Raw genomic sequence first — 14,311 nt, 5'->3', positions numbered from 1 at the left:
ACGTCAATAATGTCAGTGACGTGTGGCGATCGATGCAAGTATGCCTTCCGTGTAAGTCGATATCGTTAAAATTATGCATCATATCTTATCGGTATTTTTAGACAATATTGCAAAATAGATAAAGGTACTTCGGTATGCATTTTTGTTTATTTCCTTTCATTATACACGATTTTACAGCTACATTGACATTACTTTTGGATCACCCTCGTAGTACACTCATTTGAGTGACAATCAATTATTCAAAACCATAATCAATTGTCACTGACTTTCGATTATTATCGATCATCGTAGCATCACTACTCTTTAACTACTATGTGTCTGTAGGACACAGGGTGTGCCTCCCACTGGTACATTTGTCACAAATAAGGGGCAATAATTCAAATGTTTGCAGTCTTAATGGGGTATAGCCTCAACAAACATTTTATGAATTCTAGGCCGTATACTTTTTGAGCTATGAGCATCAGAAACAAAAGATCAACTATTTTGGCTTTTTCAAGGGCCATAACTCTGTAATAAGCACTAAGATTCTCAAGAAGAATGCCAAGTGTGCAAGGTCACAATATGATAAAGACTCAAGCAAGGTTTCATGAATTTACATCAAATACTTTTTGAGCTAGGCACATAATTAGGTGAAAATGTGCATTTTTTTTACTATTTTAGGGGCCATAACTTTAAAAATAGGGGGTTGAGCCAGCCAAAAAATAAAAGGTGCGCAAGTTTATATCATGATAAAGACTCATGCAAGTTTTCAACCATTTATATCATATACTTTTTGAGCTAGGTGCGTCACAAGGTGAAAATGTGCATTTTTGACTATTTCAGGGGCCATAGCTCTAAAAATAGGGGGCGGAGGCAGACAAAAAATAGGAGGTGCGCAAGTTCATATCATGATAAAGACTCATGCAAAGTTTAATCAATATATATGTAATACTTCTTGAGATAGACGCATCACAAGGTGAAAATGTGCATTTTTGACTATTTCAGGGGCCATAACTCTGAAAATAGGGGGCGGAGCCAGACAAAAAATAGGAGGTGCGCAAGTTCATATCATGATAAAGACTCATGCAAGGTTTCATCAATTTATATCAAATACTTTTTGAGCTAGGCGTGTCACGAACTTCGGACAGACAGACAAGACCAAATCTATATGCCCCAACCACTGGGGGGGGGGGGGGGGGGAGGCACAACAAAGCATTTCAATACTCTTTTGCTTAAAGATGTGTAGGCACAGTCATGTCTTTAATGCATAGATGTGGATATGCCAATTACAGATTATCATAAGGCAAAATACAATTGTAAACATATTATGACTTGCATGTAGGTGAAACGTATTGTAATATTCGATTAGAATGCTTATGACTTAATGAATAATTAACAAGGTTCAGATTGTTTCTCTATTTAGCAAATCTATTCCCATCATGATGAAACAATAACTATTTTACCTCATTTAAAGCCATCATATTGATTTGGTCAGGATGTGTGTTTCCGTCACTACCTCTATGTCTGCTGAATACCAACAGAGAGTTGTCTGTCCATCCCTCCATCTGCATCTTGATAAAATTTAACTGTTCTTGCCCATTCAGTAACATATCTCCCCCAAACTTCTCTGTTTCTTTTCCAAGAAGCTGTAAACAGAATTTAATGTCTTTTCACATATCTGCAAGATGAGCTTGACATTTTCAGTAACTGCCAAACAAGCAATATTACGTTTACAGCAAAATGTGCATAACAATTTAATTACAAAAAATACAAACTAGTTTCGCTTATCGGCTCATCAGTGTATACAAATGTAACAGGACGTTACTATGGGAATGACGAGACGTCAATATAAAGGGACGTAATTCTGATTTCAAAGGGACGTAATTAATATTGCTATTTGACTGTTTAGCATTTAACTGTCATTTAACACCAGTACTAGATTTTCCAGGAAGCAGACTCGAGAGTGGTTACAATAAGCTTAAAGCTTTCATCACAATCGAGCTAAAACAAATTAGCATAAACTGTCACTGTAGTCTGTTTAGTTTTGGTTTAAAGCATTTTATAAAGTAATTTTCTTTTGCTAACTTAGCTGAAGTACTACCGGTATTTAATTTGGAACATTTGAAACTTTGGATCTTTATTACTGCAAACATCTTTATGGTTACTTAGCAGAATTTGTCTAGTTGAGCAGTCTCTATTTGTTGTGCGTGGATAGTTCTTCATGTTTTTTATTTATCGCCAGGTTGGCCAATATAAAATTCTCCGCATATATACATACAGTCGAAACTCGGTATCTCAAACTCGCTTACCTCGAAATTCCGCTTAAGTCAAAGAAATTTTCAAGTCCCGTCAAATTTCCTTCTTTACATATGTACTTCAATTCCGGTTACGTCAAAATTTGACTTACCGAGATTCCGGATATGTCGAAAGGGATTTTCAGTCCCGTCAATAAAATTCAAGTGCATTGTAAACTCGGTAAGTCGAAGTGAGAAAAATATGCAATAAAATTTCACACATCTCATTGTGAATGTGGTTGGTTTTTAACACATGTTCATGTTTATTGCCTAACCAGAAAGCCGTGATGCCGACATATCAAAGGTACGGCCATTATCAAAGTGAAATGATGTCATACTTGTTTGCACGTGCCATAATGATAATTGTTTGATGTAAACACTAGATTTCTTAATCAGCGATCATTTGTTTTTGAAATGTTATGAAAACTGCTTTTAATCTAAACTAAATGAATTCATTATTCAAAATGTCAGATCGAAATGCTATCAATCCTCCGGGAGAGAAACGTGGTACGAAAAGGAAACTTGCCTCAAAAAACATTTGAGGTTAGTATCAGTTTATTCTTCGAAAAACTGAAAACTTTGATAAACACAAACTGTACATAATCGTGTACGCGTAAAGTGCCCAGAGCGTATACACGGCACCAAGGAAACAGTTTTTATTTCTTATTAAATCTTTTCGTAACTTAACCAACTTTTTCCATCATTTCGTCCATATACATCCCTCCTCATAACTCGAATTTCGGTTATCTCGAAATAAAAAGCACGGTCCCTTGAAATTCGAGATACCGAGTTTCGACTGTATATATATATATATATATACAGCTCTCCGAAAATTTGCCGGTTTGTCGGTTTTGGACTAATTTTTGACTTGGTAGACCGATTCGTGAAGTAAAAAAAAACGAAACAAGAGGGCCAAGATGGCCCTAGGTCGCTCACCTGTGTAACACACCATAACAGTGTAAACATGTTTTACCTAGTGATTTCATGGAGACAAATATTCTGACCAATTTTCATTAAGATTGGACCAAAAAACGTGGCCTCTTGAGTGTAAACAAGCATTACCTAGTTTTTTACCCCACATGACCCAGATTCAAACTTGTCCAAAATTTCATGAAAACAAACATTCTGACAGTTTCAGGAAGATTGGAGCAAAAAAGTGGCCTCTAAAGTGTATACAAACATTTCCTATGATTTGACCTAGTGACCTAGTTTTTGACCCCACGTAACCCAGATTTAAAATTGTCCGAGAAATCATGATAACAAACATTCTGACCAAATTTTATGAAGATAGAATCAAAAATGTGCCCCCTAGGGTGTAAACAAGCTTATTCTTTTATTTGACCTGGTGACCTAGTTTTTGACCCCACATGACCCAGATAAAAATTCATCTGATATTTCATGCAGACAAACATTCTGACCAAGTTTCATGCACATCAAATGAACAAGAGTGTAAACAAGCTTTTCCTTTGATTTGACTGGGTGACCTAGTTTTTGACCCCGTATGACCAAGTTTCAAACTTGGCCTAGGAATCATCAAGATAAACATTCTGACCAAGTTTCATGAAGATAGGGTCATAAATGTGGCCTGAAGAGTGTTAACAAGCTTTTCCTTTGAATTGACCTTATGACCTAGTTTCTGACCCATATGACCCAGTTTCAAAACTGGCCTAGAAATCATCAAGATAAACATTCTGACCAAGTTTCATGAAGATAGGGTCATAAATGTGGCCTCTAGGTTGTTAACAAGTTTTTCCTTTGATTTGACCTGATGACCTAGTTTTTGACCTGACATGACCCAGTTTCGATCCAGGCCTAGAGAGCATCAAGATAAATCATTCTGTGCAAGTTTGCATCAAATCAAAGCATAAATGAAACCACTATATGGCTGAAAGGGCAAAAATAGCAAATTTTGCCGCTTTCAGGGGCTGTAACTCTCCCACGGTGGAATCTAGCCAGTTTTCGAAAGGAACCGAGATCTTATTGTGACTTAAGTTGTGTGTAAGTGTGGTTAAAATCAAATATAAAATGTCACTTCTATCATGTTCACAAGGTAAAAATTACCAAATTTTGGCTCTTTCAGGGGTCAATCAGGGGACGTAACTCTAGAACCTATAATTGGATCTGACAGATTCATCATGGAATCTAAGATTTATTGTTGTGGAAGATATTTTGCAAGTTTGTATCAAATCAAACCATAGAAGAAGTCTCTATATGGTTGCAAAAGCCAAAATAGCAAATTTTGGCCCTTTAAGGGACCATAACTCTGGAACCCATGATGGGATCTGGCCAGTTTTCGAAAGGAACTGACATTTTATGCCAATACAAGTTGTGTGCAAGTTTGATTACAGTCGATTGCAAAATGTTGTCTCTATCGTGTTCATAAGCCAAAAATAGCAAATTTTGGCCCTTTAAAGGGAATTCCTATAGTTTTTTATGCGCATCTTTCTGCGCAGCCGACACTTTCTACGGAAAACTGAACTGAAGTCAACATTTGTTGAAACATGTTACAGACAATCTTAAATATGAGGAATCTTGAATGAAATAACATTTTTGATAAGTTTTATCAGTAATCAAATGATGATACTGGTTTATGTTGTATTGACAAGTATCATGCCTGACAGATATCTTGCTATTTTTGTGGTTGTGTTTTCACATCGCATTTTAGTACAAAGACAGTGTTGTTCATATAATGTAAGATAATTGACTTAGTACTGATAAGACAATATCACCTTTCAGATTATTGAGTATTCAATTATAGAAAGAATTAAGAATTTTTAAAACTTTTTTTAACTTCTAGCACACATACATGTAATCAATTTGGCCAGGTTCGCGCCACTTTCCGTCCGAACAGGTGTTGTATTCTAGCGGTCTTAACATAAAATTTAGCCTGGTGACCCATACATTTTTAGCCATTTTTATGCTCACAATACAATTATCTATACACAAGAAAAAAAGGAAAAAATTCTATGAAATTCTATCAAAATTTAAACAAGAATGCCAGAATGTCACAATATACGCCCGCCACAGCAAATTTCTTTACACTAGCACCTGTATTTGCAACTGGAATTTTAATTTTCTAGTTGTTTACAATGTTGTTTTGTTTTTTAGAAATTATTGTAATTCTTTTATTTTTCTAAGTCCACAAAAAAAATCCTTACCAGGTAGAGATACCTTAAAATACACCCAAAATTTGAAAGTAACATCAATGTTGTACCACAGAAAAGTGGTCTTGGTTTTTCACTACGGTCAATTATAAAAAAGTTGCAATGTAAGTTATTTATAGTAACAGCTAAGGGAAGTTAATCTTTAAAGAGAAAAAAAAAATAAAAATAAAAAAAAAAAAATAAATAAAAAATTACAAGTCCACATAAAAATCCTTACCAGGTAGAGATAGCTCAAAATACACCTCAGAATTGGATGTAACATGCATGTTGTACTACAGAAAAGTGGTCTCGATTTTTCGCTATGACTTGTAATGAAAAAGTTACAATATAAGCTATTTATAGTAACAGCAAAGGGAAGTAATTCAAAAGAAGGGACCAGTGCATGACACTCCGTCTCATGATGGTGTACAATTGTGCCAAGTTACATCAAAATCCCTCCATGCCTGAAGTAGAAATGCTCCGGACAAAGTCATTCTTGTATCTGACCTTTGGCCTCTGTGACCTTGACCTTAGACCTAGGGACCTGGTTCTTGCGCACGACACTCCGTCTCAAGCTTGTGAACATTTGTGCCAAGTTGTATCAAAATCCCTCAATGCATGAAGAAGAAATGCTCTGGACAAAGTTTTCATTCTTGTATCCTTGACCTCAAAGTGTGACCTTGACCTTACCCCTAGGGACCTGGTTCTTGCGCATGACACTCCGTCTCATGATGGTGAACAATTGTGCCAAGCTACATCAAAGTCCTTTCATGCATGAAGAAGATATGCTCCGGACAAAGTTTTCATTCTTGTATCCTTTGACCTGTAAGTGTGACCTTGACCTTAGACCCAGGGACCTGGTTCTTGCACATGACACTCCCTCTCATTATGGTGAACAACTGTGCCAAGCTACATAAAAATCCTTTCATGCATGAAGAAGATATGCTCCAGACAAAGTCATTCTTGTATCTGACCTTTGGCCTCTGTGACCTTGACCTTAGACCTAGGGACCTGGTTCTTGTGCACGACACTCCGTCTCAAGCTTGTGAACATTTGTGCCAAGTTGTATCAAAATCCCTCAATGCATGAAGAAGAAATGCTCTGGACAAAGTTTTCATTCTTGTATCCTTGACCTCAAAGTGTGACCTTGACCTTACCCCTAGGGACCTGGTTCTTGCGCATGACACTCTGTCTCATGATGGTGAACAATTGTGCCAAGCTACATCAAAGTCCTTTCATGCATGAAGAAGATATGCTCCGGACAAAGTTTTCATTCTTGTATCCTTTGACCTCTAAGTGTGACCTTGACCTTAGACCCAGGGACCTGGTTCTTGCACATGACACTCCCTCTCATTATGGTGAACAACTGTGCCAAGCTACATAAAAATCCTTTCATGCATGAAGAAGATATGCTCCAGACAAAGTCATTCTTGTATCTGACCTTTGGCCTCTGTGACCTTGACCTTAGACCTAGGGACCTGGTTCTTGTGCACGACACTCCGTCTCAAGCTTGTGAACATTTGTGCCAAGTTGTATCAAAATCCCTCAATGCATGAAGAAGAAATGCTCTGGACAAAGTTTTCATTCTTGTATCCTTGACCTCAAAGTGTGACCTTGACCTTACCCCTAGGGACCTGGTTCTTGCGCATGACACTCTGTCTCATGATGGTGAACAATTGTGCCAAGCTACATCAAAGTCCTTTCATGCATGAAGAAGATATGCTCCGGACAAAGTTTTCATTCTTGTATCCTTTGACCTCTAAGTGTGACCTTGACCTTAGACCCAGGGACCTGGTTCTTGCACATGACACTCCCTCTCATTATGGTGAACAACTGTGCCAAGCTACATAAAAATCCTTTCATGCATGAAGAAGATATGCTCCAGACAAAGTCATTCTTGAATTTTTCATTCTTGTATCCTTTGGCTCTAAGTGTGACCTTGACCTTAGACCTAGAGACCTGGTTTTTGCGCATGACACTCCGTCTCATGATGATGAACAATTGTGCCAACCTTCATCAAAATCCCTCCATGCATGAAGAAGATATGCTCCAGACAAAGTCATTCTTGAATTTGACCTTTGACCTCTAAGTGTGACCTTGATCTTAGACCTATGGACCAGGTTCTTGCGCACGACACTCCGTCTCATGATGGTGAACAACTGTGCAAAGTTTCATCAAAATCCCTCCATGCATGTAGAAGATATGCTCCGGACAAGGTCTGTGGACGCCGCCCGCCCATCCGCCAGGGGCGTTCCCATAATACGTCCCATTTTTCAAACGGGCGTATAAAAAATATTCTTCACTATGGGTATTTTTCATTGAAAAAAGTTCACAAAAAAAAATATGAAACAATTTTTTTTTTCATTTGTACCCATTATTGTAAGGATAGAGTATTACAAATATGACTATAATATCAAATGAGTATATAATAAAATCTGTAAAAAGAAAAAAACCTTATTGTGCTGTCTTGATATATATTTTGGTTGGTATTTATAAAAAAGCAGAAAATTATGAAAATGCTGAAAAATCACTGGCAGTTTCAGCAACAGTGGGTGTGTTCAAAGCAATTTGTCACAAAAACAAGCCTGGTGACCTATTGTTTTTATTTGTTCATTGTTTTCAGCACAAAATTTCCTATCATATATGTGAATTTAAAAAAATTCTATGAAAGAAAAAAACTATAGGAATTCTCTTTAAGGGGCCATAACTCTGGACCCCATGAGGGGGTCTGGCCAGTTTCAAAAGGAACCAAGATTTTATGCCAATACAAGTTGTGTGCAAGTTTGATGACAGTCGATTGCAAAATGTTGTCTCTATCATGTTCATAAGCCAAAATTAGCAAATTTTGGCCCTTTAAGGGGCCATAACTCTAGAACCCATGATGGGATCTGGCCAGTTTTCGAAAGGAACTGAGATATTATGCCAATACAAGTTGTGTGCAAATTTAATTAAAGTTGATAGCAAAATGTGGTCCCTAACATGTTCACAAGCCAAAAATAGCAAATTCTGGCCCTTTAATGGGCCATAACTCTGGAACCCATGATGGGATCTGGCCAGTTTTCGAAAGGAACCCAGATATTATGCCAATACAAGTTGTGTGCAAGTATGATAAAAACACGGTGCCAAGAAAACAATGCCCCGGCAATTCTATCTTTGCAAGTATTTTCTTGGAAAAACATCAAAATTTAAACAATGTAACAATCACATATAACACCGAATGACTGTTTTCATTGTATGGTAACTCACAGTGACCAGTAAATCATTTTTAATGCATGACATACTAATTTCTTTACTCTATCACGTTTACAAATATAGTATATATCTATGATACGGTGGGTGGAGTAGCGGCAATGTCATGATTGCGTTTCGGACCAATGGGCGATATCGGTCAGTTAATTCCCCTGATTAAGCAGGTGCGCGTATAGGTGGCGCTACATGCGAATAGGTCCTAGAAAAATTTGTTTACATTATTTACATCATTATTCAGTCGCTGTCACTTCGAACTATATTAGTAGATTTGGAAAATATCTGATAATGTCATCAAAATTCAGTTGTTTATCCCTTGAGCAATTGAGGAAAGAGCTTTATTTATATTTATTGATATTCTATGCCTTGAAAAATATGAGACTAGCTGTAAGGACTGTTCTAAAGTGCATTTTCTGTGTGTCAGTTTATTTATTGACTGTATTATTGTTACGTCTTTTAATTGTGACAATAAATGCTTTTATTTAGCTTTAAAGTATTTTTTCAATATTGAAATGCCCTCCTTGGAAAATCCTTTCATCATTGTGCAAGTATTCAGACTATATTCTTAAAATAAGAATCAATATAGACAGTATATATTCTTAAAGTTACAACTTAATCGGAAAGATCTGCATACACAGCTTAATGCAATGAGGTCTTGAATAATATAGAAATTATAATAATAATAATATAATAATATATGCCCTTGTGATAAGATGTCCCTTCAATTTTCCATCAGCTGTTTTCTCATATATTTCATGAAAATATCATCCATGAGGCATAAATGATCTCTATTGACAAGCTGACATACCACTTGTTAATTTAATTTATGGTGCTGCCTCTTTAATTTGCAGTCAGTTCAAATTCACAGCAACTTGCCCACATAAAGTGCCTTTATTTTTCAATAGGGGCATTTCAATATTGAAAAAATACTTTAAAGCTAAATATAACTCTTTACATTTAATAAAAGCACCTGTAGGATTTTTAATATACAGACCACAAATCTTTGTAAAGCTTTAAAAACAAGAGGACCATGATGGTCCTGAATCGCTCACCTCTTCCCACATGACCCAGTTTTGAGTATGACGTCGTTTTTTCTATTATTTGACATAGTCACCTAGTTTTTGAGCTCATGTGACCCAGTTTGGAACTTGACCTAGATATTATCAAGATAAAAAATTCTGACCAATTTTCATGAAGATCCATTGAAAAATATGGTCTCTAGAGAGGTCACAAGGTTTTTCTATTATTTGACCTAATGACCTAGTTTTCAAAGGTAAGTGACCCTGTTTTGAACTTTACCTAGATATCATCAAGGTGAACATTCTCACTAACTTTCATGAAGTTCTCATGAAAAATATGGCCTCTAGAGAGGTCACAAGGTTTTTCTATTTTTATACCTAATGGCCTAGTTTTTGAACGCATGTGACCCAGTTTCGAAACTGACCTAGATATCATCAAGGTGAACATTCAGATCAATTTTCATGAAGATCCATTGAAAAATATAGCCTCTAGAGAGGCAAAAGATTTTAATAATTTTAGACCTACTGACCTAGTTTTTGACCGCAGTTGACCCAGTTTCAAACTTGACCTAGATATCATCAAGATGAACATTCAGACCAACTTTCATACAGATCCCATGAAAAGTATGGTCTCTAGAGAGGTCACAAGGTTTTTTTATTATTTGACCTACTGACATAGTTTTTTACGGCACGTGACCCAGTTTCAAATCTGACCTAGATATCATCAAGGATAACATTCTGACCAATTTTTATGGAGATCCATTCACAAGTATGGCCTCTAGACAGGTCACAAAGTTTTTCTATTTTTAGACCTACTGACCTAGTTTTTGACCGCACATGACCCTGTTTCGAACTTGACCTAGATATCATCAAGATGAACATTCAGACCAATTTTCATACAGATCCCATGAAAAATAGGGCCTTTAGAGAGGTCACAAGGTTTTTCTATTATTTGACCTACTGACATAGTTTTTGAAGGCATGTGACCCACTTTCGAAGTTGACCTAGATATCATCAAGATGAACATTCAGACCAATTTTCATACAGATCCCATGAAAAATATGGCCTCTAGAGAGGTCACAAGGTTTTTCTATTATTTGACCTACTGACATAGTTTTTGAGGGCACGTGACCCACTTTCAAACTTTATCTAGATATCATCAAGGTGAACATTCTGACCAATTTTCATGAAGATCTCATGAAATATATGGCCTCTAGAGAGGTCACAAGTTTTTTCTATTTTTAGACCTACTGACCTAGTTTTTGACCGCACATGACCCCGTTTCAAACTTGACCTAGATATCATCAAGATGAACATTCAGACCAACTTTCATACAGATCCCATGAAAAGTATGGCCTCTAGAGAGGTCACAAGGTTTTTTTATTATTTGATCTACTGACATAGTTTTTTATGGCACGTGACCCAGTTTCAAATCTGACCTAGATATCATCAAGGTGAACATTCTGACCAATTTTTATGGAGATCCATTCACAAGTATGGCCTCTAGAGAGGTCACAAAGTTTTTCTATTTTTAGACCTACTGACCTAGTTTTTGACCGCACATGACCCTGTTTCGAACTTGACCTAGATATCATCAAGATGAACATTCAGACCAATTTTCATACAGATCCCATGAAAAATAGGGCCTTTAGAGAGGTCACAAGGTTTTTCTATTATTTGACCTACTGACATAGTTTTTGAAGGCATGTGACCCACTTTCGAAGTTGACCTAGATATCATCAAGATGAACATTCAGACCAATTTTCATACAGATCCCATGAAAAATATGGCCTCTAGAGAGGTCACAAGGTTTTTCTATTATTTGACCTACTGACCTAGTTTTTGAGGGCACGTGACCCACTTTCAAACTTTATCTAGATATCATCAAGGTGAACATTCTGACCAATTTTCATGAAGTTCTCATGAAATATATGGCCTCTAGAGAGGTCACAAGTTTTTTCTATTTTTAGACCTACTGACCTAGTTTTTGACCGCACATGACCCAGTTTCAAACTTGACCTAGATATCATCAAGATGAACACTCAGACCAACTTTCATACAGATCCCATGAAAATATGGCCTTTAGAGAGGTCACGAGGTTTTTCAATTAATTGACCTACTGACCTAGTTTGATAGCACGTGACCCAGTTTCGAACTTGATCTAGATATCATCAAGGTGAACGTTCTGACCAATTTTCATGAAGATCTTGTGAAATATATGGCCTCTAGAGAGGTCACAAGGTTTTTCTATTGTTAGACCTACTGACCTAGTTTTTAAAGGCATGTGACCCAGTTTCAAACCTGACCTAGATATCATCAAGATGAACATTCTGACCAACTTTCATAAAGATCCCATGAAAAATGTGACCTCTAGAGTGGTCAAAAGCAAAAGTTTACGCACGCACGACGGACACCGCGCGATCACAAAAGCTCACCTTGTCACTTTGTGACAGGTGAGCTAATAAAAACAACTGTGAGCCCTATTAGACGTTATTTCAAATTGTAAAAGTATTAAGAAAACTTATTATACACATTACATTAACATCAGACTGACTGATTTTTATGATAACAATGAGTAGGGCTCACACTGGCCTCCAAAAAATAATAGCCAACTTTTTAACATATGAAAAATTAATAGCCAAAATTGATGCGGATCTTCACTGCAATTTTTATAAAAATAAAAATAAATTTTAACATATATATTTTCTTGATTGCTTTAAAAAGTAGTGGGCCCCAACAGGGGGTGTGGGAATCAGGGATTCGTGGAAATTACCTCCTTATATTGGTGGTGGGGTCCCACTATAACAGTTTAAAATGCTATATTCTGATGGATTTTGAAGGCATTTACAGGACACATATTTAGTTTGTGTATGGCAGCTGAAATGGTTGATACTAACTAACATTATGGACTGGGCAATGGCTCAATTAGCCCCATTCATGCACACACAATATGGACACAGTTGCACATAATGGAAAGTTTACAAAGTCTTTGAGTATCATTCATGTTTACACTTCTTCTTCATACATATCAAAAGTGTTTTCATGATTCTTTTGACCATAACTGCACTTAAACTGCTCGAAAAGTACAAAGCAATCAGGTCGCGAAATTAGGTGATATTTGGCATCCATGCACACTATTGAATTACAGCTTTTTGTCAACAAGTTTTTGATGCTTTATTCAATAAATATACTAATTTTTAAGTGTTTTAGAATGTTTTTACTTACGCTTATTACAGTATGCAAGCAAATTTATTTGTTGATTTTTTTAGTTTGTCCGTATCGACCATGTTTCTAAAAATAGAAACAGGACTGGGTTTTCTGATAATTTTTTAATTAATGTGCAAAACAAACATTAATTATGCCAGAATTGTCTTGTTAGAAAAACTATTAAAAATATCTGGCCTGTAATATTTCAACAAATTTCGTTCTTCACAGATTCTGAAAATTCAAAAAAAAAAAGAAGATTTTTTTCACTTCGAACAATTTCATTTTAGATTAAAAACATGTATAGATTTAACCTAGAACCTGATTAAAGATATTTTGAAATCGTTGACAGTAAGGTCAGTTTATAATATTTTTTTAGAGATAATATTAAATTAGCGGTAACAATAGAAGGCAAATCAGTTCTTCATCAGGAAACTGCCCATACAAATTGGTTTAATTGTCGTCTGCCTAATATAGAGTTGAAGAAAATTTGCGTTGGCGTTATAAAATGTTCCAAAAAAGTAGCATGCCAGTTCAATCTGATTGATAACTAGATAAGTAAGATTAACTTCCGGTTATAATCGGTTTAATTGTCGTCTGCATTTTTTTTTTTTTTTTTTTTTTTTGTTGGGTTTAACGTCGCACCGACACATGATAGGTCATATGGCGACTTTCCAGCTTTAATGGTGGAGGAAGACCCCAGGTGCCCCTCCATGCATTATTTCATCACGAGCGGGCACCTGGGTAGAACCACCGACCTTCCGTAAGCCAGCTGGATGGCTTCCTCACATGAAGATCAACGCCCCGAGTGAGGCTCGAACCCACATCGATGAGGGGCAAGTGATTTGAAGTCAGCGACCTTAACCACTCGGCCAAGGAGGCCCCTTGTCTGCATTCTACCGCCTTAGGCAATGTTATCGGCATAGTTGACACGTGTTTGGAATACACAAGGTAATAAACAGTCCGCTCTATCGATTTTCTACACTAGCAGACCGCGGGTTACTGTCTCACTTATTTAGGTAGCTATTAAATAAAATAATTGCCAGTTCCTGTCGCCAAAATGAAAAAATATTCGCCATTTAGATAAAATAATCGCAAATGGCGATAATGGCGACAGACAGCGTGAGCCCTGAATGAGTATGCACCCAGTGGATAGGAAATTTTATGCAAACTTAATGTATCCAGAGTAACCTTTGTCTATTTGAAACAAAGCTTCCATTCAGGGGTAAAATTTAGCAATTATTTTTTCAACTAGCTACATTAGCTGGCCCCTCTTCGCTTATAAATTAAACCCATACATATTTAAACAATAATTTCAGTTATATATTACTAGATCCTGGAACAACTGATATGGGGACTGGAAACCGGCATTTATCTTATCTTATGCTGTCGTCCAATCGAAGCGTATGCCGTAGGTTATTCTGCT

At 36.6% G+C, this 14,311-nt stretch overlaps 1 protein-coding gene across 1 annotated transcript in view; it reads right to left on the bottom strand.

Moving 5' to 3' along the window:
- Nucleotides 1–14,311, bottom strand: part of LOC123563858 (axonemal dynein light chain domain-containing protein 1-like) — a 168,961-nt gene that overhangs the window by 93,481 nt on the left and 61,169 nt on the right. The window contains exon 16 of the mRNA XM_053524238.1: nucleotides 1,443–1,625. Within this exon, the coding sequence (XP_053380213.1) occupies nucleotides 1,443–1,625 (183 nt within the window). The remainder of the gene's footprint in view (nucleotides 1–1,442; nucleotides 1,626–14,311) is intronic.

Source organism: Mercenaria mercenaria, chromosome 15, assembly GCF_021730395.1.
Source record: "Mercenaria mercenaria strain notata chromosome 15, MADL_Memer_1, whole genome shotgun sequence".
Taxonomy (NCBI): Eukaryota; Metazoa; Mollusca; class Bivalvia; order Venerida; family Veneridae; genus Mercenaria; species Mercenaria mercenaria.
This window is presented reverse-complemented; position numbering and strand designations above follow the sequence as displayed.